At 44.8% G+C, this 24,487-nt stretch overlaps 1 protein-coding gene across 2 annotated transcripts in view; it reads right to left on the bottom strand.

Moving 5' to 3' along the window:
* Positions 1-260: 260 nt before the first annotated feature.
* LOC144179525 (neural cell adhesion molecule 2-like) overlaps positions 261-24,487 on the bottom strand; it is a 313,906-nt gene continuing 289,679 nt past the window's right edge. Inside the window, exons 9-14 of one of the 2 annotated variants that reach the window (XM_077707918.1) lie at positions 14,829-14,957; positions 6,177-6,204; positions 5,422-5,504; positions 4,847-4,968; positions 1,678-1,757; positions 261-884 (exon numbers count right to left, since the gene is read on the bottom strand). In XM_077707918.1, coding sequence (XP_077564044.1) covers positions 1,743-1,757; positions 4,847-4,968; positions 5,422-5,504; positions 6,177-6,204; positions 14,829-14,957 — 377 coding nt within the window. In that variant the 3' untranslated portion in view covers positions 261-884; positions 1,678-1,742. The remainder of the gene's footprint in view (positions 885-1,677; positions 1,758-4,846; positions 4,969-5,421; positions 5,505-6,176; positions 6,205-14,828; positions 14,958-24,487) is intronic. The other variant, XM_077707916.1, reaches the window with a different exon arrangement.

Below are 24,487 nucleotides of genomic sequence, written 5' to 3'. Positions count from 1 at the left end.
AATCGCGCAACTTTCACCAATATTTTAGTGCCTCTATGTTCGAATAACCAGCGTAAGGCTACTGGAGCACTTCTCGAACACTGCCCCGTACAATACCATACCTTTTCAATGCCAAACAAATAAATTACCAGTTTTTCTCGAGGTGTCTTTGGAGATATGTGGAAAAATTAGTTATGGGTAATATTTACTTCATAGTGACAGGAAATTTCTCGCCTTTCTGGTACGCATGAAATGCATAGGTGTGTACGTAATTTCTTCAAGTTGACCTTTTATTCAGAATACTAACAAGGGTAGAAATATGCACTGTACAATTATTTACACTCACAGTCTCCTTTCAACATACTCATAAATAAACGCATTCATAAAACTTCCATCATGCACCGTATTGACAGGCTGGTGTTACGACGCTATTAACCTGACAGACGACGTAGACTGACTCTGCTGGGAGGTGTTACACCAATACAACAATTGTACAGAAAGGCCTAGAATGGCCTTTGTCGTTATGACTTTTTTGTCGTTATGGCAGAGCAATCTGCGTTGACGCTGTTTTGGTATTGATTTGTACTACATGGACACTGTCCATACAGCAATTGTGACTTGCATTCCAGTTTCTATGCACAAGCATTCTATTGTTAGATTCAGCCAGCAAAAAATCCCTCCGAAATGCGTGGTAAGGAGACATAATATAGAAGAAAGATTTCCACACATATGCGCACTGGACACAGTGTGAAATTCCCGTCCAGCTTAGCGCTTCACAAAGATTGCCTTAGTTCTTTTTGAATGCCTGAAATGATAATCAGTGCGTTAACATTGATGAGAAAATATCTTGAGCAGCACATGTGACCATGAGCCGGGTTCGTTCCTTCTTGGCTCTACGCCGGAACCTAAGATAAAAATAAAAAGTACAGAGAAACAAATCAGCGCCTTGAATCAATAGTATATGCTCCTGGAAATGTTACTGTCGTGCATCTTAAATTCTGTTTGACATCGCATAGTATGACAATATCATGCTATGCATCAAGTGACAAGTAAAAAATATGTAACAAGATTATATGATAAAGTACAAATAGCCTGAAGGAAAATAAAAATGAAAGGAAGAAGTACGCAATACTTGGAAAGGTTACCTCTACAAACCTGGCTACTTCCATTATTGAAGGAAGAGAATCGTGCCATATATTTTTAGCAATAAATGAAGTAATAAAGATAACATTAGAATTAACATTATCAGTATTACAATATCAGGCAGCTAGACTTTGCCATCAGAATGTACGAACCTATATAGAGTACATACTAACGCTTACATAAAACATTGGGATGAAATGTACATATTTATGTGCATCTAGGTACAAAGAATGCTACATGTCTATGTGTCGTACATCAATTGCATTACATACGGGGTGCTGGGAAAAAAATTTAAAAAATGTGTTCAGTTTTTTTTCATGCTTTCTCTTGTATGCAGTAGTCACATGTAAGTGTAGGTTTTTTACAGCCTATGAATGTGGAGAACATTTATTTTCGGCACGATATAAGCAACTGTTTTTAAGGAAAATACTAATGACGAAATACGTTATTTTTATGAAGGCAAAAATGATAAAGAAATTTATAACGCCCCTAAGACACCACCATTTCCCGCCATCTGGACCTTCAAGGAATTCATCCCAGAAAAAGACTACGTACTTACTAGTTTGCGCGTTGCAAGGGATGAGAAAACACGGAACCTGCATTTGTATGCAATCCTTCTATCAGCTTCCCCAAGTCTGAAAAACGAACGAACAATAAACGTGGTCGGCATCCGAGCGTTGCAGAGCCATACATTCAAAAAGAACTTCGAGCTATTATTCTTAAAGCATTACGTGCCTCAATACAAGCATAGCAAGGCGCGGACACGGCAGAGGGATGGTTACGAATATGGAGGGCGAAGCAAAAAGGGTAGTGAAGAAAACGAAACTGGCTGAATTTGAGTCTGTGATAACAAAGTGATGTATACAGACTGCGAGCCAGCCCCCAACCACAACAGCATGGCCAATGTTTGTTGGAAGCTTTTCTCTACTACTCGTTTCTGCGTCGCGCTCCACTCCCATTCCGTCTTCCTTCTATTCCCCTTAACCTCTTCTACTTGGTTCTTCTGCTACCTAACCCCATCCGCCTTTCCCCCTCCACAACAACCCCCTTTTGGCGAAGTGGTTCGATTTTAAAAGGAAAGGACCGGCATTGGGGGTATTATTGAGCTCCGTAGAGATCTAGCCCCTTCCTTTCCTCATTCTCTCTTGTCCTCATATCTTCTCTCTCCTTCAATCTCTTTATCAACGCCAATTTCTCTTCCTATCTCCCCTCCCCTCTTGCGCCGTCTCATATTTTCTACGTACTTATCTAACACCCCCCACCATTCTCCCGTCTCCTCTCTCCGACCCAATTCACCATCTTCTGCTCTCCCTCTTCACCCTTTTCTACTTCCATTGTCTTTACCTGCCTTTTCGCTTTCATTTCTTACCTCTCCTTCTTCTACACATTCTTCTCGTATGTTGCATTATAATCATCATCATCAACAACAACAACAACAGCATCATCATCACCAGCCTATCTACGCCCACTGCAGGGCAAAGGCCTCTCCCTTTACCCTCCAATTACCCCAGTACTGTGCAAACTGCGACCAATTTATCCCCGCAAACTTCTTGATCTCATCTGCCCATCTAACTTTCTGCCGCCCCCTGCACCGCTTGCCTTCTCTAGAAATCCACTCTGTTAAATGACCAACGCTTATCTTGCCTTCGCATTACTTGCCCTGTTCACGTCCATTTCTTGTTCTTAATTTCACAAATCTGTGCTTAACACGCCTTTGTACCCTGACCCATCCCGCTCTCTTCTTGTCCCTTAGTGTTAAAACTATGATCTTCCGTTCCACTGCTCGCTGAGTCGTCCTCAATGTAAGTTCAGCCCTCTTAGTGAGCCTCCAAGTTTCTGCCGCGCAGGTGAGTGAGTACTGGTGAGATGCAGCTGTCATACACTTTCGTCTTCAGGGACGATGGTAGGCTGCCATTCATTACCTGAGAATGCCTGCCAAATGCACTCCACCCAATGGTTTTTTTTTATAACCATCACCAATTCTCCATTCACTATTCTTGCCCTTCTCCTCCTCTCATTATCGCCCCTCCAAATGCACTTATACTCCTGCACTGCTCCAGTTCTCTTCCGCTACGCTCCTTTCAAGTGCTCTTCCGCTTATCAGGTACTATATTCTCCTCCTCTCCCGGCACCCCACTAGCTGTCTTTGGATTTCCTTTTCTACACGCTCTTTCATCCCTTCCCCAGTAAATATTACTGCGTCAACAAACCACAAGTGACCATGCTTACCGGTGACATCTATCTGATTCGAGGGACTGACAGACGGAGCATAAATTTTAGAGTTTACACAAGACCTTGCTGCTGGGCTTGTTGGCGCCGACTTTGCGGCATGGGTGAAGCGCTAGAAAATATGCGGACACAAGAAAGAAGACAGGAAGGGCGCTAAAATGACCGGATAGCACCTGTCCTATCGTGTTCTGTCCGTCTATTTTTACCGCTTCAACCTTTAAAATGTATTGTTGGGCTAGTTGGTGCATTAGGAATTACAAAATGTGCACTAACTGGGCATTCAGAGGAAGGACGACAAACAATGCGCAGAAAGGAACTCGTAAAAGGGCCCACTGTAGGAGAAAGATACTTCTGTAAAATCAGTGCGCATTGTTTGTCTTCCTTCCTCTGAATGTCCAGTTAGCGCAAATTTCGTAATTCGCTTCAACCATGTCCCAGATTTCGACTAAAAAAACATTGTCCTTTAAAACCACACATCACGGTCGGTGTCAGGTACACCAGTTTGGTTGCCGGCGTTTTGACATTTCAAATTTACACTCCAAGCACGTACTCCCTGGGGCCTGACGTAATACCTGTTTGGCGTAAACAACACTTGTTGCAATCAAACACGCCATCAAAAGCAGAACGTGGGCAAACGGCAGTCTTGATTTATGGATTCCTCAAAGGTCCCATTTGGACATTACATAAGAGTCCCGGGGGCCTGCAAACCTCCCGATCTATTTAATGTTTACCAAATGTCTTCGCGTGTTCTCATATGAGGCGAAAGCTACATGACTCGATAATTTTAAATGAGCCTGCAAAACAGTTCAGCTTTATGCACAGGCAATGCCGCGGCTATGCACAATTTATTTTATATAGAAAAATGGGAATACGCCATCAACAACACTGCCACAAATTCTCGTCCATACGTAGCAAATACTCCCACCACAAGGCTTGTTATGCTTCTAACTGCACATCAGAAAATAAACGAAATAGTTATTGAAGAGTTTTCTTTCATGAGACCATCCAATATTTTTTAATATTAAAGTAGATTGCATTCTTACAGATAGGCCTTTGCTTTGAGATTGAAGTATTGCAGCTGTCTTTAAAGTGATTGGCAGACTATTGAAGGACCACTGTTCACTCTCGAGCATGCATTTCTTTCTAGCGACCCATTCAGACATTGTGGGATATACCACTATGGGATGCCTACGGGTCAGGAGCAATCCACCCGCGTTTAGAAGCATCTAAAACGTCTCTTACTTGTGTTGCTATGCTCGAGCCCAACATACGACCTGTGCCTCCCAACACTGCTTGTCAAGCAAATATATCAGAAAATGGTGGAACACTAATATCGAAAAATTGGTGATGTTCCTGCCGTTTTTTTAATGTCAAAAAAACGTTTTCCTAAAATTCAACATAGCAGAAGCATTACGTGTTGTCCGGCAGTCGCACGTAATAGTAGGTGCCGAGGCACACTGCGGAGCAGCGGAAATGCAGACGAATTGTTTCTTACTGGTGTCTTGTGAATGGGCACCCTCTCGATGGAGCTGCTTTGCTGTGCTTCCCAGTACTTGCTCGTGCCGCCAAAGCTGCTCTCTAGAATGGGACCCGCTATGACGTCTCCCATTTGGACATCTGTAACAGTAAAAAGCAGTGTAATGACAACTACGTTTAAATAACTCCACTTTGCTATTTTACTTTGGTGGCCAAAAAATATGTAGTATCAACGCTCCTAGTTTTCTTACCACCACTATATCCTGGTGCCTGAGAGAGCTAACTGCTCTTGCGAAGTCTAAGTTGGGTGCCTAGATAAAAACTAAAGTGTCACCATTTGCCGTGCGTTAGTGGTGGGGAATTGAACACCACCAAAGCTAAATAAAATTCCTCGCATTTTACGAAGTCGGAAACAATAGATTTGACATACGCCGTAAAACGTAAATAAATGAAGCAGAAGAAGCACACAATTGTGAATACCAAGCATGCCTTTCCGCTGTATTTCTCGCAAGGGTAGCAGTCATAAAAATTGCTAGAAGCTGTTTTCATTGCTACGTAAAATATAATGGAAACATCCAGAAGTTAATAGTTCACCTGGAATGATATCGGGACATTTTTCTTCGTGGAATGAAATTTCATTGGCATCTTCAGCGTACATTTGCAGCGGCAAGTGGGATCTGTGGGAATAGAAGATGCAGACTGTATGGACGATTCACCTACTGTTTCACACTGAATTCTTACTCATAAGTGACACTAAATATTGATCGTTCGCTTTTCCTACGTAACGTGCTTACGTGATTTTTACAAACCGAAAGAAATTGTATTCTGCGGTAGTTACAACAGATATTAGAACAGATGTACATAGATAAATAAAGCAGCTTGAATAAGGCTGAGCCGTCCCATTTGTGACGGAAAACGCAGTGCGAAACGGAAGAATAAGGTGGAAGAGACACCTTCCCTCACCCCCCCAAAAAAAAAGAAATCTGTCGAATGTAAGGGGTCTAATAATCCAGACGGTGAAGTCTGTCGAAAAATAACGATTTATTTTTCTGTCTTAAAGTGCGCCTCAAACCTGTAGTTTTGCCATGCTGGATCCGGCCATGAGCTTTTTTCTTCCAAACAATAAAAGGAGGAAAAAAAAGCAGTGTCTTACCAATGTGATACGAAAGTTTCATGTTTTGTTTTTAATTCATTTCCAAATATTTGTGTGGTTATTAGTTTTGTTTGTGTTTTGCATTATCTTTTCATAAGTATTCTCTCTTAATATCTCTCTGTGGTCACCCTTACATATAATGAGAATGCGCAGCAACCCGGCATATTTTTACAGATTTGCCCATTAAGCAACTCACCTGCCATTCTTCGTAGGTTGTTTTTCACCTATAACAATAACAAAAAACACGGTTGAGAATTAGGGAAGCATCGAAAAGTAATTTTCATTTAGAAAAAGAGGACGAAATTATTATTGAAATAGTTACTTTCACAGGGAAATTTCAGCTACGTGTGGGAGTCTTTCCTTCTAATTGTAAAAAGAATTCAGTAAAAAATTAGGATCAATACTTCCGAAATAAGTGCATTAAGTTGTTTTTGTGCCCTTTTGATGGAGAAGGGGAATGAGAAGGTGTTGTTAAGAACAAAACGGATTTCCGTGCCCTCTGTCGGAAGCAGCCACTTAGCCTGCCCAAAGCGCTCCTTCGCAAATTACACTTTAGGGCTGTTGGAGATATCTTACCTTTTACTCGCCTAGAGTTTGCTTGGGATAACAAGTCACCCCAGGTTTGGGATAACTAAGTTAGGATAACAAGTTTGGGATAACGAAGCTCGGATAACAATTGTTATTTAATTGGCATTCAATAATCCAAGTATTTCATTCATCCGTGGTTCGGCTGAAAATGTTTTAGGCACTATTCAAGCATTATCTTCCAGCAGGAATGGCAGCAAATGTTTTATTTATAAAATAAACGTGCGCTGTGTAAGTTCCGAAAGCCATTTATATTATTTCATAATTTTCCCTCGTTGACTGGTAGGTAAAATGAACAATTTATATTAATGCGTCAGGTGAAAAATGAAAACGTACTTAAAAGCATTCTCGAAAACCTACAAAATTCTGCCTTTCACTCTTTGATTTTATTCCACGGAATGGGTTAGGGTAAATAAATGGGAACAGTGCAGCAAAGTCTCCGATGTAATTTTAGGAGCAGCAAAAAGAAATGACTAAATATTTATGCTTCAAAAATGGATACTCGACCCAGAAAGCGGATGCAACCACACCAAACGAAAAACTGCGTTTCTAGGCTTCAGGGGTAAAAAAAGTGCCTGGGACACTTGAGCCTACTACGCCCCTTGAAGGCGGAAGTTTCGAACTGTGGTGACACGTACTTTCTGTACACCTTCATTCGCAGACATCGCTGCCGAACAAATTTAGAGTTCTTAATACATCGTGATTTACTTTATTCCTCCCTTATTTATCCTAATCCGCCATAATGAATCTTAACTCGACCAAGTTTACCCTGTTGCACCCTGCAATAAACCACATTAACAACTTAAACAATTCTGAACCTCCGTTAATCCACTTTCATTTTTTAACACACCTTAACACTTATCACGATCCATCTAGTTAGGTCCAACCTAGTTGAACCAATAATATATCACCGTATTAAATCGCCATTTAATATCTACCTTAATTCCCAAAATTATTCATGTGCCCGCTCAAGTGTCATTGCTGTCAATCACTAATCAATCATTATTACATCCTATTTCATCCCAATCTTCCTCATTCGTGTTCATTCTCCTTACTTCGTATTATCCCGACACTAATCTACTGTACTCATCATTACTATAAACCACTGTTAGATTGTTAACAGCTCTGGCCTGTGTTGTTAAGGTTTTCATACCCTTCGTGTCGACGCCGGGATTATTCAGGGCTGCCTTCAGTTGGGGCTTATAACGTTTTCGCCTTAAAGATTCCTACAGTTGTTTTGAATGTTGATAATTGAACGTTTCGTTGTTTGAATAATAGTATGGTTTTTTTTAATTTGCTGAATTCACGGGCAGAAAAATTGCGGTTTCTGATGAAGTTCGCGGCAGAATAACGAACTGTTATTTCAGCCAACTTATGCATGTGCTGGTAACACACGGACGCCAAATGGAATTCACAAAACTCCGTTTTAATGATGGCATAGCTACATATGATTGCCTCCTGAAATGCTTGAAGGATTTGTTCCCCGAAATAATGTTGGCAGTCCAAAAAAATTACCCACACTGAATCTCTTCCCATCCTTCATACACACGCGCAGATAGCAGTTTTGTTATCTCTGCATGTATTTTTGTTGGGAAGTTTATGCATCCTCAAGGCATTACGTTTCGCCGCAGTCTTCACAACACAGCGATTTCTAATAGCAGAGCCCACCATATCGGCGACGCAAGGAGGTAGGGGGACCCAAACACGACACGCTCGCCCACAACGAGTTTTAGAATCCGGATTTCCCCAGCGTCTCATGGCCGCGTTGTGCTTCCCGGAAGCCCGGCAGTTTAGGCTTCGCTTCACGGCATATGGAATAACGATCCCAGGAGCAATTAATCGCAGCGCTATACCCCCTTTCTCCCATGTTTAACTATGTTTTCGGCATGGCTAGAATTCGGGGAAGCGCGGACAAGAAGTTGCTACACCTGCCAACGTCGGCGCGTGCGCCAAACCGCCAGCACTCGCTTTCGTGCTCCAGGCGACCAAGTAAAGGGTCGTGCTGAAAGAGCTTATCCCCTTGCAGAAACGTCGAGTATCCTCCCCAATATCAATTCCTTGCAAAACAAGCGCCAAGTCTCCGAAATGAGCCTAATTATTTCCTCGCAAAGGAGGGGCGAGATCTACATGCTTAGGTAAGCTAACATTGATGTCCTCAAGATGTTTTGGGAAAACGATCAAGCATTTAGGGAACCCACAGCATTGGGTTTCCCTGAAGTTTTTCAGCCTCCCTAATAATACAAGAGAAACTTTGGACACCTCCTTAATGTTTGATCCTGTTCGTTCGCGAAACAGCGCAGAGCCTCCGACTACATGAGCGGCCCAATTTAAACGTGAACGCAAAGCCGCAGACACGAGCACTGGGGCACGAAATTCCCTAGAAAAGAATACGACCTAGAAGACTTTGAGGGAATCATTTGAAAGCAGGACTGATATTAAAAATAACGAAATTCACGAGGGAACAATTCAAGACCGTAAGTCATTATAAACTTAGGTCACACGCCTCCTCAATCCGGAACATCGCCCAAAAAACTATAAATAGCGAAGCGGTGCCGCACATCGCCTGCAATCTTTCGAATAGGACGTTGCTACTGATCGGTAGCTCCTGGTTACTCCTCTCTCACGAAGGTACCGCAGTATCTTGTAATTCTGCGAGCAGTCATCACTTCACTTTACATCGCTTAGGTCCTACCGGTCGCAATATATATCTCGGAGCATTTTCTCAAATATCAAAAAACCACATATATCCTCGCACCAAAATAAGCCCAACTTTCTGATGAAAACTTGTGAGACAGCCTCTTTGTAAACCAGGATGAGGTACCTATTGACACGATACAGGGAAGAAACCTGCCACCTCTGTGGAACAACCTTCTTCCGAAAGCAAATGTTGAAGTGGCTCATTGCGTAAAAAGGCGGCGGTGTGGTCGTTGTTGCTGTAGTTGCTGTTGTTTAATATACAGATAGTGGCCACCGCTGTATAAAGTAAAACAATGGGGACATTTCAGATGGTATTAGAATGAACCCGCATCACCAAGACTGGACGCGACCTTGATACCTCAGCTTGAAGCAAGTGGCAAACTGCTTGCCTAATGCGCAGCCCTGACGCACTCTGAGTCAAACTTGACGGAAAAAGCAGTAAACACAGCCGTTAGTCCCCGTGAGCGGCCGTTCTCCCCACGAGGAGTAACTGTGGGGGCATGTGTGCCGTGCACATATTTCAAGGTGCAAATTTAGGGATTTAGGGAGCAACGCCAGGACCAATTGCCGGATTTGCCCAGCATTATCCCCACCTCTAAGTGCGTCAGCGCTATGTGTTCTGGCGCATGTGTCTGTTCACAGTTTCATTATTTGCAACCAAACGTTGTTGCGAACAGAACGTCTTTTATATTGTGCCACAGGAGAATATCTTAGTATAAAAATAAAACAAAAGCGCCTTGGCCAAGTGAAGCGACGGCTCGTGGCAAGGAGCGGTGATGTATGATAGACAAACGTTTCTTGTTCAGGTTGATATGCCTTGTTACGCAGATATCGCGAGCGATAATACAGGCCCATGAAGGACTCTGTTCATGCCACAGTTGGGCAGCTGTTAGTAAAAAATTACAATTCTTACTCACTAAGTGTAATCAATATACACGTTAATACGCCACGAACAGGGTCAACAACCAAAATAACGGCAAATTGTAAGCGCATATAACAGCTAGGCCCCTCGCTGTTAGCTTTAAATAACGGGACATAAATGACTTGCGTACAAAAGCAATGACACTGTCGCAGAATCCGTAAGAGCCGGCTGAATTTTCCGGTCCCATCTACCAATGCTAATTTCACGAAGTGAGCAGCGCCCAACTTCATTTCGTGTACGCAGGAACATATGCCCTGTTTTTCTATTCTTTCTGTCGTTCCGACAACTATGAACTCGTACATATGAAACGAAACGCATTTGGCATAAGTTGCGAATGTCAAGAAACTGGTTAGGGGCTACGAAATTTTTCTGAAGCGGGTGCGTCGCTCGACCACTCAGCCTTCAGTCGCGAGGAGGGCAATTGGATTTCCTTTCGTTTACGATAAAAAAAAACTACGCTTGTAAGCGCCTAGTTGCAATCCAAGCTCAACAATAATCCCTAGAGTTAGCAGAGCGAAAATTGCAAGCAGTAGAAGAGCTTAGAATTTCAACACCAGAAATAAAAGCAACGACGCCTAATGCAGAGTAGTAAACGTTTTCCAGTTGACTACTCATGTTGCGCTCATTTACCCGTCCAGCCTTGTGATATGGCGGGTAGCGCGTTTGGTTCGTGTTTCGGGGAGGGGGGGGGGGGCAGTTTCAACTCGCACTCAGTGGTCTGTTTTTTTTCCCCCGCTCCAAGCTCGTTCCCGCAATAGTATCGGAAAAGAGCAGCCCTTACCCTGGTACTCTGAGTCCTTTTTCACTCGAGCCCCTAGTGGAGGAAATCTTTGAAATCGACTTCCCCGTGCACAAGCATTTCGGGATCCTTCCCTCAGCCAAGTGGAGGGAGCGAATGAAGTGGAGGAGGGACTCAGAATACATTGCCTAATCCTCCCCTCATCCAAGTGGACGGAGCAAATGGAGTGGCGGAGAGACTCAGAAAATACGGCCGTATTCTGAGTCCCTCTTCCCCTCCATTCACTTCCTCCACTCGGCTGAGGGAAGGATTCCGAAATGCTTGTGCATGGGGAAGTGGATTTCAAAGATCTCCGCTACTAGGGGCTCGAGTGAAAAAGGACTCAGAATATCAGGGTTAGTCTGCAAAAACCAGCGATTGTAGGAGTAACCGTTCGTCCCCACGAATTTACTCGCGTTGGTGATCAATGGTTGTGCAGCGCAGTCAGTTCCCAAAAAAAAGCAATTGCACTCCATCATTGCTCTCTTCTGGCTAATGGTGCGTCGTGGTAGGAGGACCTCGCAAACAGGGAGTAGAAAAAATCTACACTAGCTGCTACGAACTCCGATTCTGGAAAAGCGGTAACGTGAATTGCCCTCAGTCGGCCTGCCAAAGTTACTCAAGCCAAAAATGAAGAAACAAAAGCAAAGAGGCACCAACACGATGTAGCAGTGATGAAGGCTTTTAAAAGTGTCGGCAGGCGAAGCCACCAAGCAAGCAAACTGAATTGGCCTGGGGAGAGAGAGCGAGAGAGAAATAAACATTTATTGCAAAAAAAATGCAGCGATGGACGATGTTCGATTCTTTGACGTTGATCAACCAGGGTGGGCGGTGTCCGTAGTACGGAATGTCATGGCCTTCAGCTGCTTATCAGGCCTGGGTCACCAGGCCGAGCTAGTTTTCAAGGGCCTCGCTGCACAGCAGGACCTTCCACTGCTCCGTTGATGGCGCCAGGAATTCTGGGCGTTTCTTGACACCCCTGCACTCCCATACGATGTGGTAAAGAGCGTTGGGCGTTCCGAGGAATTTGCAGTCATTACCGTAGAGACTGGGGTAAATCATACGCTGTTGCGTGACGTGAGGGAAAGAGTTCGTTTGAAGTCTTCTTAGGTGAATTGCTTCGCCCTTGGTGAGTTTTGGATGAGGCGGTGGGTATTTTCTTTGGGCTAATCTGTAGTGTTGCCAGATGTCTTTGCTGCGTTATGGAATAGGTAGGAACAGACATCTTGATCTTGAGCTTGATCAAGGTCGACCAAGCTTGAGCTTGAGGTGGAGCTTGATCCTTTGCGATGGGGAGGGGGGGGGGGGGAGGTTAGTAGTCGTCACCTGGTGGGAATGGCCTCGGGTGGCGGCATCAGCCACCATATTATCCTCCAGATGCTCGTGCCCCAGTGTCCATAGAATATAAATGTATGGTTGATCATCTTCTTTTTTGTCGTGCATATTAAGGAGTATTTTGAGCGCCACTGCGGAAATAAGGCCGTTCTGATAATTTCGGCAGGCCGCTTGCGAGTCCATTATTACAATTCTATTTTGAGTTTTAACAACTCTTGTAGTGGAGAGGGCAATCGCTGCCTCTTCAGCTGCATCGGTGTTGTCCGTTCTCATTGTTGCCGAGCATAGCTCTTTTCCTTTTCTGTCAATCACGCATATCGCGGGTGCTCGGTTGCCCCTGCTTGAGTACTTTGCGGCGTCAACGTACCGTGTTCTGCTGTCGTTGCCGGAGGCTTTTTTGAGTGCCCTTACCCTGGCCTCTCTCCGTCCCTTAAGGTATACGGGATGCATGTTGAGCGATGTGTTGGCCACCATATTGCGTGTTATGGATGGGCCAAGGACCAAGCAGGCAGAGACTAACGCTGATTAACACGTTCAAGACTATATTTAACAGAATGAAGAACAAGCACCGGACGTGAGGACGTGGCGTAATAGACAGGACGGATTTGGTACACGGAAGCACAGCCAACAATTCGAAGCTACACAAAATAGCCTCGTCGTTCGGAAGGTCCGAAAGCAATGCCCCATAAGCAAGTCAGCTCACGTTCCGTCGCGATGTGCGCCTAGCGGCTCCAACAGCAGTAACGGCAGCGCCAAACAGCCAGCCCGGAGCGTCAGCAGTCGGCGCACCAGCGCCAAGATGACGGCACCCAGACGCGCTCTCGAGCAATGGCAGAGGGTATCGACTGTCTTGTTGAAGGTGGCCCGCGGACCAGGCGTGCCCCGGGTTCGTTTCTACGTAACCGCGCCCTGTTCCCCGACTTGGCTTCCAGCCGTCGTCGTTCCAGCTTCCGCAATCACTCACGCGCCGCCCCTCATCCTTGTCATCGTCGCTGTCGTTCTCGCTGGCTCAATTGCACCGTCAGTCACTCGCGTGGCCATTCATCCCAATGTGACCCCTCAGGCACAAGAGTATGCGCTTCTTCTCGCTTTGGGTGTCTAAGTTTGCTGCGTACCCGAGATGATTGATTGATTGAGGGGTTTAACGCGCCGACGCAACGCAGGCGATGAGGCACGCCGTAGAGGAGGGCTCCGGATTAATTTTGACCACCTGGGGATCTTTAACGTGCGCCAAAATCTCGAACCCACGGGCGTTTTTGCTTTTCGCCTCAATCAGAAAAGCGGCCGCCGTGGCCGGGAATCGAACCCGCGACCTCGTGCTCAGCAGCGCAACGCCTTAGCCACTGAGCCACCGCGGCGGGTGGACCCGAGACGGCGTTAGGTATCGCGACCAGTTTCCGTGAGTTTTAGTCGTTCTACTTGGCTGACCTTGTGCGCCTCCACAAGTTCCTCCCAAGTGTTATGCACCCCTAGTTGATGTAATATCTTAGTCGATGTCTTCGGAAGTTGGGGGGTAAACATCTTTTTTTCCTATCTTTCATGCCTCACTTGAAAATTTTGTGCATGTAAACTATCCCCACAGCCGCCTATTTTTATGTTGTATGGTAGTATGGATGACCGTTTTTAAAGCGAAACTGGCAAAGCGCAATTTTATTGATGCAAATCAAGGATTACCTCTAAAAACATTTTTGCACCTATAATTATGTGGACTAAGGGGCGAGAAATCCTCCCATGCTTGTTCATTCAACGTAACAATACGTGCTGACACATTGAAGGGATGATGTAAGGGGATCTATTTTACATTACAGTCGCAGTTCTTCTGTCTCTGTTTTACAGGCCTTCCTGATTTCTTGCACATCTGTTGGGGTAACTTTAGTTTACTTGCCAATACCATGAAGTCATGAACAATACAGCGCAGAAGAACGTTTAAGCGGAAGAAAGACGCGAAGCAGCACAAAAGAAAACAATGTTGTTTTCTATTACATTTCAACTGAAAATGAACCATCACAATTGTTTTACAGCGTATTTTGAGGTACGGGCTTTTGAATTTGTCGGCAAAAATATTGTTTACTTCTGGTATAAAATATCACGCCGAAATACAATGGGGACGGTTTTGACATCACGTCTAAATAGTTCGATCGCGATTACCGTAGATCGAAATACATATGCAAACGCAATTTTAGCTTGGCTATTACGGCTGTTTAATTTGCTGTCTAAAAGAAAAAAATATTCCCTGCCTTCAGCTTTTAAAAATAACATCCTCAGGAAAAGTAATATTTTACGTCACCAAACTTGTTTTAGTTGCTTCTAAATCGTATACTTACGTAAAAAAACTACTAAAGCAAATATAGAAAAAAACGCTAGTTTCTTCCTAACCGTGAGACGTAATTTTATTTTGGGGAAGTTTGCTCAATTCGCAGCAGCCCACTTTAATCAGACAAAAGCTTTTCATTCTTTAGTTTTGAACACATACAACCGCCTTGATAAGATTAAAACCATGCGCAACAGTTGTCTTTGAGAGCCTCACTGACCTTTGTCCTCACTGGGATGTCTTCTGTTTTTCATGACGGCGACGATAATTATGGTTATAACCACAACAGCCCCAACGACGGCTATTAGCACAGCAAGCAGGGGGCTCATCTTGAGCTGCCACAATTCTTCTGCAAAGAAACAAAAACAGTAAGAGAAAACAATGGGTTTCACTTTAGGAGAAACATAGGGCGGAATGGGTTGTCCTCTGTGGATTTAACTGGAAATGAGAAGTTCAATATTTATTTAATTTATTTATTTATTTATTTATTTATTTATTTATTTATTTATTTATTTATTTATTTAGTTAGTTAGTTAGTTAGTTAGTTAGTTAGTTATTTATTTATATTCACCTAATACCCCAGCGACAGCGCCATTACCGGGGGGGGGGGTGGGTGAGAACACAACAAAATATTACAGGTCTGCAGTCAGCCGCACATCGGTTTTACAGCATTGCAAGCGTACAAAACATCTGTACAATGCAGATATACACCACACACAAGCACCCATAAAATCGGTAAGTTCTTAGAACGCAAATAAAAACACTCAAGACAACCAAACGCGGTACAACAACTTGGATAACAACGAATAGTTAGATACAACCGATATAGTGTCGCAGAGCAAGTTGCTCCAGTCGCGAATAGTCTGCACGGCAGAGGGACCGCGCAACTCTGTCGCGAACATTCTGACGACCTAGTGACTCTCACATGCGTTGCAGCAGTTTGTATAATAACTTTGCGAAGAACCAGAAAAACACAGGCATGGTGCTCCAGAGAATAACCGCTGCACAGAATTGCCTATACGCACACAGTTTGAAACAACAATCGTTCAACGCCAAATGCCCTCCAGGGGCAACGAAAGTCGTCGCAATCGAGTGACGTGAAGCGTGTCGATAGAAATAGGAGTTTAAGTATAAACAGGCTGCAGGTGTTTTTTCACAGGCTACGTATTGACAGCAGAGTCGGAGTCCCAATTGTGGCACGGCCCCACTAAAAAATATTTAGAATAATGGACGAATACCTTATAGGAGCCATGAAGAGAAAATACAACTCCGTTTAATTTGAAATAACCAGGATTCAGTATCTCACTCAGCTCCATTACAGCCACAAAAGATGTTTTTTTAACGAAAAAAAAGCATGAAGTATTTAAAAACTTTCAAATTTTGCGCCACAGTGACGTGTTATGAGCAAGAATGACGTCATACGGGCCAACAATAAAACATAATTTTAAGTGCGCTAACTGCACGTTAGCAGTCAAGTGATGCGGTCAAATGGAACTAGAGGCCTCATTACAGACGTCCAGTCCGTGTCGTCGAGACAGGTCAGTTAGGCGGCCTCCAATCGCACAAACAAGATTCCGTGACGTCGTAGAAAAGTTGCGGGAAATTGGCTAGGGGGTCGCGGCAGTTACACACGTTTTCTTTCATATCTCCGTTATTTGTTCGAAGATTGCGATGATATTGGTATCATTGTTATCGGGACTAAGCAGTCTTTCCAATAAACCTAACTTGTATTTTGTCTTCGTGGCTCCTTTAACGTGTTTATGCCCATTCGTATATTTACCCACCCAGGCATCACAGGGTAGTACCGATAGTAACAAATACTGTTGTCTTTGCTTCCAGCATGTTTAGAATGTACCCTAAAGCATAAACATTTTAGAGCAACAACTAAACTCTTTTCCAGTCATGCAAAGAACGCAGCATCGCTGTATTCTATTGCCATAACCGCCCCCGAACTTACCGATTTTATCTCTACATCAATTTATTGTCTTCAGTGGTTCTATTTCAGATACTCTATGTCTTTTCTGATAGCCTAGTGGACCAGACGTTATAAGTTCTGAGCAATAAATGTCCATCCCAAGCCGACATTTTCCCTGTTTAGGGAACTTCGGCAAGAAGTCGGGATCAGAAAAGAAATTAGATTGCTTGCCAGATATACGTGCTGATCTACTCCACGTTCCTTTTAGAAGGACCTGTAAACGTGACGCTTTGGCTCGTTAAAGTCTGCTGAAGGTTGCACGTTTCCTATGTACTTACTTGTCTTTTCCAACGTTCAAGCAAGAGCGAGCCTCAATTGCCTCGGCCGTCAACCATGTAATATAAATTACGCCCTCAACGCAAAACCGTAAGTTCTTATCTGTGCGGAAGAATACACTAATCGCTGGAAAAGGTAAGGTGCAACAAACAAACATGATTTTATAACTCTTGAAAGAACATGGGTCGAGTTTTTTGTGCGTCGGTCAGTTGTTTTAAAAGAATTTTTGCGAATTCTGGCTTAGTAGGAGGCATTTTACAGTCAGCGGACTTTTAAAATATCGTACCTGAAGTATATTTAGTTGCGGTAGTAATGTAAAGTAGCTTTCATAGACTAATATTGGATAACAAAGATTGCAAAACGAAGCAGGTCGGCGAAAAAGGGCATATACTCTTAATGTTTGTGTTGATACCCATTGGACCACACACATCCGTAGGCCGTCCGTTTTACAGCCGAACGTACAAGTACCGCGCTCGACGTCTGGTGGACGTACTTCGGATGTATTTTGCTGAGAAACACGAACGTCCATTCAATTTGGTCCGACAAACGTCTCAGCTACGTTTGTGCATGGACGTTTACTATGGTACCATCAATAACGTCCGCTGGACGCCCATCGTACGTCTGTATGATGGAAGCAATATTCCTCGATCATGTGTGTAACTTATCGTAATTAGCCTGGTGTTAATTATGTTCGGGAGGCAAATAATTTGTATGTTTACAAAACAATTGTAGTAGCTGTAACCCTCGCGCCTTTCTGGCTCACGCACAAATAACTCGTTGCGGGCTGAACGAGCCAACTTTACATAGTTAAGTTCGAATTCAAAACAAGAACGACAGCAGGTCTCGTAAAGTTTTATCAAAACAGTTGGGTTTACATGCAATGTTGTATTGTTTGATTTGCTGCTTTTTTATTGTTTTTCTTTTGTGCGACGCAAAGCCAACACTGGTAAATACACCTCAAGCCGTATAGCCATAGCCATTCGCTTTTGTGTGCGAGTTGTGAAGCGCCAACGAACTTCGATTATCTTAGAGAAAGAAACCCTGCTGCTTTTTTCTAGACATCTTTTTGCGTCTTCAACGGAACGTGATGCATTTTTATAAGTTCCGGTGAGTGAGGAAGGGGCGGGCAAATCGCCTTTAGCTTTCCGTGTAGTGCAAACGCCGTACTAGCCGTACGCTGTGCCGAAGTTAGGCATAACGGGCTTAGCGCGTTTTGAATGACAGTAAAAACGCGCTCGGGGAATCACCTTTTCTGCGCAAACATAGGCGCGATAAATTAGTTATACCGTTTCCTTAAAGGGATACTGAAGCACTTTTTACAAAAAAAGAGCTTTTGCTCCCATTTTATCATTTTTCATACGGCGAACTCGAAAATCAAGTCAAAACTTGGCATAAACTATTAAAAAGCACTTAATTTTGGCAAAAATGAACAACGGGTGCCTAGGGGCATGTGGCGAACCTCACCGCCGTTCGTGATTGGTCAAGTCTTCGTGACGTCGTCGTGAGGACCCTCGGAGGAGGCGGAGCATGAAACGCGTTCCCAGCGGGTCGTCGCGGTAGAACGCTGTATTTGCATTTGTGTAATTGATCCCACGATGGCCATTCCGAGTAGTGAGTTTATCGTACACCCGTACTGTTCGAGCCTCTCGCCCGTGCACGAGCGGCGACGGCGACAAGTGCCGGCGACGAACAACACTTCCGAGGAATACGTGTCCCAACCGGCAACGTTCACCCGCCTGGGAAACAGCTGAGTCGCCAAGCCATCGGCCAACTGCCGAGTTGCCCGACCGCGCTGTCATACTACGCCGACGGCGAAACAAACACGTCGGCCGATGGAAAGTCGCCGTAGTGTGACTGTTTCGCCGACCGAAGAAGCCAACAAAATCGGTCACCCGACCGGTCGCCCGACGCGTCGTCGGGAATCGACCGAGAAGCGAAAACTGCTCCCCGACAACATCTGTGCCGCAATGAATGCGGCTCTATTTTGATAGTTTCTGGAGTGTAATAAACTCAGTAAGGTCCACGAAGCCCATGCAACTCAACACTAGCGCTAATGCAATCCGTATTTTGGCTTTCGACGCTTCGGCTGTGCTCTTCGGCGCCGCCGCTACCCCGGAGCTGCAAGCTGTAAATGGTGTGCGAACGGCTCGCCTGTAGAAAATGTAAGGTCAGTTTCGTGCAGAAGAAGAGTTACGTAGGGTAATTTGGGTAATAAGGCATCAATATCGGCCAAGGTTTTTCATGTGAAACGTAAAACCAAAGTACGACAAGCTCTATCCCCGCAGTGGGAAATCGCAGTCGCAGCCGCGCACACACATTTTTGCGAGCGTTTTCGCGAAGCAGCGGAGTTGATGGCGATAAGCTATTGTGGGGGCTTCGGGGAACCTTGCTGTGCAAGCGCTATTTAAGAAATTTCAGTTTACCAGCCAGGAATTCTGTAAACCAGCTAGTAAACACCGACGTATGACACGGAAGGATGGGCCTCCATCTATTACCTAGGCTATTTTGCAGCGTGTCGCCATTTGTGCGGTGGCGCAGTGCTCTCGCGCGTCGCGCCCGTGCGCTCAACTTCGCGGGTTCAATTCCCGCCGAGGTCTTTTTTTTTTTTTTTTTAGGGGGTATGGTTTGCGTATGCAATTTGTGAATCATTTTCTGCGCTGATTTTGAGACGCAACCACCTTCTCAATGGAAAATTTCCTTCGAAACATGCAAGTGGCGTCTTGAGCCACAACAATTAATTTCCCTTTTCTCGCACCGTGCTTCTCGAAAATGCGGTACCATGGTGCAAAGTATATATCCTTCTTTATTAGACGAGGTTAAATTTCTGCTGACGTACGCACTAATTTATATGCAAATTTTAAGTGCTACAGAGGTCTTTTCACCGGGGGTTCATTCATAACATCCATATTATTACTGTCGCGGCACCAGCGCACAGCTCTTTTTTCTTTGTCCGTGATCCAACAAGAAGTTCAGGAGTACATACAGTACAAGCAGCGCACACGCCAGTACGCACCAACGGCTTCAGTCGTGCAGGGGCGACACGATACTCCAATTTTGATTACAGAGAGCAGCTCCTCACATGTTTTTTGCGACGTCACCACTGCTGTTCCAGATTTTAGAGCTGATATTTCGCCGCTGGGGCTTTTGTAACTGCAGTGGCGTCGTCACTTAGTTCAGCATGAGCTATATTGAAACGCTTTGGTCAGTAGTGGTCCCTTCTGAGGCACTCATATCACGATAAGCATGTTTTCATAACAGGTGTTCATGCGCGCACTGCGTTACAATGACCGACGAAGAAGATTGCTGCTGTTGCCAGGAGATACGGGAGGTTCGAGAGAGGCAAAGGCACCCCTGGTGCGCCACAACCACCAGAAAACTAATAAAATGTGTGCCTCAACAGGGCTGTGCTGGAGGTTGCACTTCGACAGAATGGCATCCCGATACTGCCTAGAAGCAGCCTGTCTGGGAATGTTTGGAACACAACACACTCGCCTTTGTTGGCTTGAAGTGTTCCCTCTTTACAGTAGCAACCCACTGAGCAGCGAGTTTCGGCTCCCGCGGGAAGCTGTGAAAGACCACTTTATCGCGGCCATAGGTGCTGTTGCAACCGAATGCCGAGCAGAACCTCGGCATGGTTACTCCGCTTCCTCGGCACGATTGTGAAGCAGTACAACGCAGCACTGAAAAAGTTTCCACTACTAGTTGCTAAATTAAAACAAAACACAGAACGGGGCCCAGGAAAGCTAACGCTGGGGGACGGCACGCTGAGAAAGGCAGCAGCAGGGGCCGAACACTTGCCGCGGCGGCCGCTCGCTCCTCACGACGACGTCACCACGACCCCTTTCACTCTCGTGCCGTCCTCCTCCCCTGCGCTCCGCGCGTCGCGGGGGCGTGGCGATGGCGCTTGTTTATTCGCCTATTACGCCGCTATTTCAACCAAAAAAAAAGAAAAAGACCTCGTAGGTTAGGTGTTTAAGGTCAACGTTTCCGAATTTCTGTGTATTCAGCAAATTGAAAACTGCCTCAGTTTCCCTTTAAAGCTATCAGCGGTACGTGCACGTACTCTCGTTGAAAGAAAGTCGTTGAGAATGCCCGCGTTCGCATTCAGCCCGGGGCTACCTACGACGTGGTGTGCGCAGCGGCTACTTTTACGTTCACTCAGGTATACGGAAAGGGTTGTAACAATTTTTACTGTGTGAGCTCGTTGCGGAGATGCGTTATGCATTGGGCTTGAGGCGAAATGTAGGCACGGTGTCACGAACCGTGTAAGAAGCCGTACGGTGCGTTTTAGGTAGGAAGCGGGGGGGGGGGGGGGATTTCACGACCCAGAGGGGACGCGGCCGTAGTGTGTACGCCGAGGTGTGCTATAGTGTGGATCATGCCGGCGGACGTAGTGAAGCAAACGCATTTTGCTGACCATGAAGCGTGTACTGATATATTTGCCGCGCTTGCTTATGCGCTTGGAGACGCACGTAACCGTCAATAGCCGCCGCGGTGGTTCAGTGACAAAAGCGTAGTGTTGCTGAGCCCAAGGACACGGGTTTATTTTCGGTCGTGGCGGCCGCTTTTCTGATGGAGGCGAAAAGAGAAAAAGCCTGTGTGTACGGCATTTAGGCGCCCGTTAAAGGTAACCAGGTGGTCTAAATTAATCCGGCACCCTCCACTACCGCACGCACACCTCATGATTGATAGACGCCGTCAGAGCGCGTAGGTGAAAAGCATGCATCGTATCGAAACGCACCCCACTGACTCTGCCAAGCTTGGAGTTGGGCCACTTGGTGATTAAAAGTATTGAAATATGAGGGGTGGGGGAGGCATTTACCCTGGCCAAAGAGGCTTTCGGTGCACAAAGTTACGTGCCTCCGCAACTCCCCGACCGTGTGAATGTATTGTGTATAAAGACCCATTCACACTTGCGACAGCAGCAACAAAGCGGTGCGAAATTCTTTCCTTCTTGCTGCGACGAAAATTGCTTGAATCTACATTAGCTGTAGATTCGAGCCAACCAAATAGCTCAAAAGCAGGCTAAAATTCTTTTTGTGTGTCTAATAATGTAGCCATATATAGGGCTACATAAACCATAAAGTTTGAATTTACACGTATTTGACTTCTGTCGGTTGGCTCCAAACAAAAACCTGTAATTGTTGCTTTTGGTTTCGCAGGTGCTGACCGAGGAGTTTCTGAAACGTTTGAGCAAAGATGTTCCTGGCATGAAGCGTCAGGGGCACATGAAAGGTTGTACTTACATTGGAGGTTATAAAGCGTTAAATAAAGAATGTTCAAGCTTTGCGACATTGTCTGGTCTGTTTTGCATGCCGTACTTTGCAACATGTAATCTATTTCATTCAGTACATTTGTTTTCGGCAGCCTGCCTAACTGTTCAGTACTTGACTTGTTCAAGCTAACTCTTTGTTCTTTAGCGTGCATTGCTGGAAGTTTTGTCTTTAACAATTTCATGGAAATATCCCAAACATACTTGGTATAGATTCATAAAGCTTAATAGTGTAGGTTTCAGTTTCCTAGTAAACTTGAGAACCTGTGTAAGTTTCAGTGCTTTATTGATAACATGCCTTGAAGTGCTACTCCACCTTTAAGAATACTCAATACAAAAGCCCCTTCCGTAGCTTGTTTTGGCAAAACCCTATTTATAAATGATTGTACCTCGCACTGCGTGGACCGACAGCTCCACACCCTATTCTTATTTTTCTTGGCAAGAGTGGGAGCAGTGATGCTTGCAGTAGCATAATAATGGGCTGTCATGTTGAAGCATCCTGTTTACTGAGGTGGTAACTGCCTACTACAACTTATTCATATTAATGTTGACACAACAGCACGCAGTGTATGCATAGTCCTTATTGAAAAGTCATCACGATAAGCTTGCAACGTTCCACTTTATTATGCTTCTGTAACATCACTTTTCGCACTCTTGGCAAGAGAAATATGAATAGGGTGTGGAGTTGTCTGGGCAAAGAGTGCATGGGGCAAGCATTTATAATTAGGGCTGTGCCTAAACAAGCTACAGAAGAAGCTTTTGTATCAAGTATTCTTAAAGCTGCAGTAGTGCTTCAAGGCATGTTATCAACAAAGCACTGAGGTTTACAGCGAGTACAGGTTCCCCTTATTTGAAAAATTTAAGACCAGAGGCGGACGTCCGGTGGACATCCAATATCCACATTTTGTTATCCCCTGGACGTCTCCTGTACATCTGCGTTTGGAAATGACTGATTTTGAACATCCGCCGGATGTCGAGAAATCCGGCAGGGACGTCTGTCGGACGTTCGTAGGATGAGCAATTTCTTTGCATCGGTCAATCCCACGGACGTCCTTAAAACATCCGCTCGCTTTCTGCGGATGTCTACCGGACGTCCAAATGTCTGACACCCGATGACCAACGGATGTTTTATGGACGTCTGTGGTTCAATGGGTATCTTCATTAACGAGTCACTAATCGCTGTGGAGACGTAAGAGCAATTTGAAACAAAGGTAGAAGAAAGGTTTTATTCATGATGAAAACATGAAAACGAACGGCAGATTATTAAAGCACCAGCCTTCTACTCTCTGCATTTTAAACTCAGGCTATGGGAAATATTTCAATCTTACCACTTCGCGAACAGCAACACCCTGTCACTTTCATTGTATTCTTTATTGTAGAGCGTATATTATTCAAAGCAATCCTACTAAGAACGTGTGAACAACGTATCGGCATCCGCAGAGATAGCTTGCTGCACAAAGTCAGGAGGCGCCGCTGTTGGCCCCGATTTCTAGTGCAGACCTTATGTTCTAGTGTAGACCTTAAATTCACACACCTTGAATTACCATTAAAAATGAATTACTTTTATAAAATTTATAACCAAGCATACCACATCAACCTAGGTACTACCAGAGTCTTTCAATGCTTTACTGGTCAAGAAACTGCTCAGTAACTCAATGGGAGAGCTTCATATGCTGCGTTTGGCCGCCGCGCGGTTGCGCCACCATCTCACTGAGGTCACTCCTAGGGCGGCGTTGCGCTGGCTCGAACGGCGCAGACGCGGCGAGTTGTGTTTGTCGGAAAAATATGTAACGTGCATCTCGCGCTGTTGTGATGCGATAAGTGGTGCAACGACGATGCCGAACACGTGTTGCTTCCCGGGATATCGTTTCTTGTAAAACGATACAACAGAAAACATTTCCTTGTTCTGTTTACCGAGCGACGGGGAGCTGCGCGAGAAATGAAGGCGCGCCATTCCAAGGCAAGAAACAGGAGATTTCAGTTTCGATTATAAGTGTGTGGCAGTGTGTGAGAATGACAAAAAAGCAATGTACCCTTTTGAGAGCAACCTGGACCTATAATTGTACAAGGCTAACTTAAAGCCGGATTTTTGGCAGATCAGTCAGGTAGTAGCGGTGCTTCATTACCTGTTTGCAAACTCATACCCAGCTTTCTCGCTCAAAATTCCGATCTCTCAGGAACCTAGGAAAACCACTTCAGGACAGTGATATTTGGCACAAAGCAAGAAGTCAACGTGGAGATGAAAACACTAGAAGAACTTTCCAGAATTCTGAATATTTTATGTGCAATTCGCTGTCAAATCTTACTCCCCATGAATTTTTATGGGATAGTTTCCATGGCTCAGGAACCTAGCCGC

Source organism: Haemaphysalis longicornis, unplaced genomic scaffold (assembly GCF_048455015.1).
Source record: "Haemaphysalis longicornis isolate Haplotype H1 unplaced genomic scaffold, Haemaphysalis longicornis Haplotype H1 scaffold_4, whole genome shotgun sequence".
NCBI classification, from domain to species: domain Eukaryota; kingdom Metazoa; phylum Arthropoda; class Arachnida; order Ixodida; family Ixodidae; genus Haemaphysalis; species Haemaphysalis longicornis.
The sequence above is the reverse complement of the archived record's forward strand: the minus strand, read 5'-3'. Positions and strand labels throughout refer to the sequence as shown.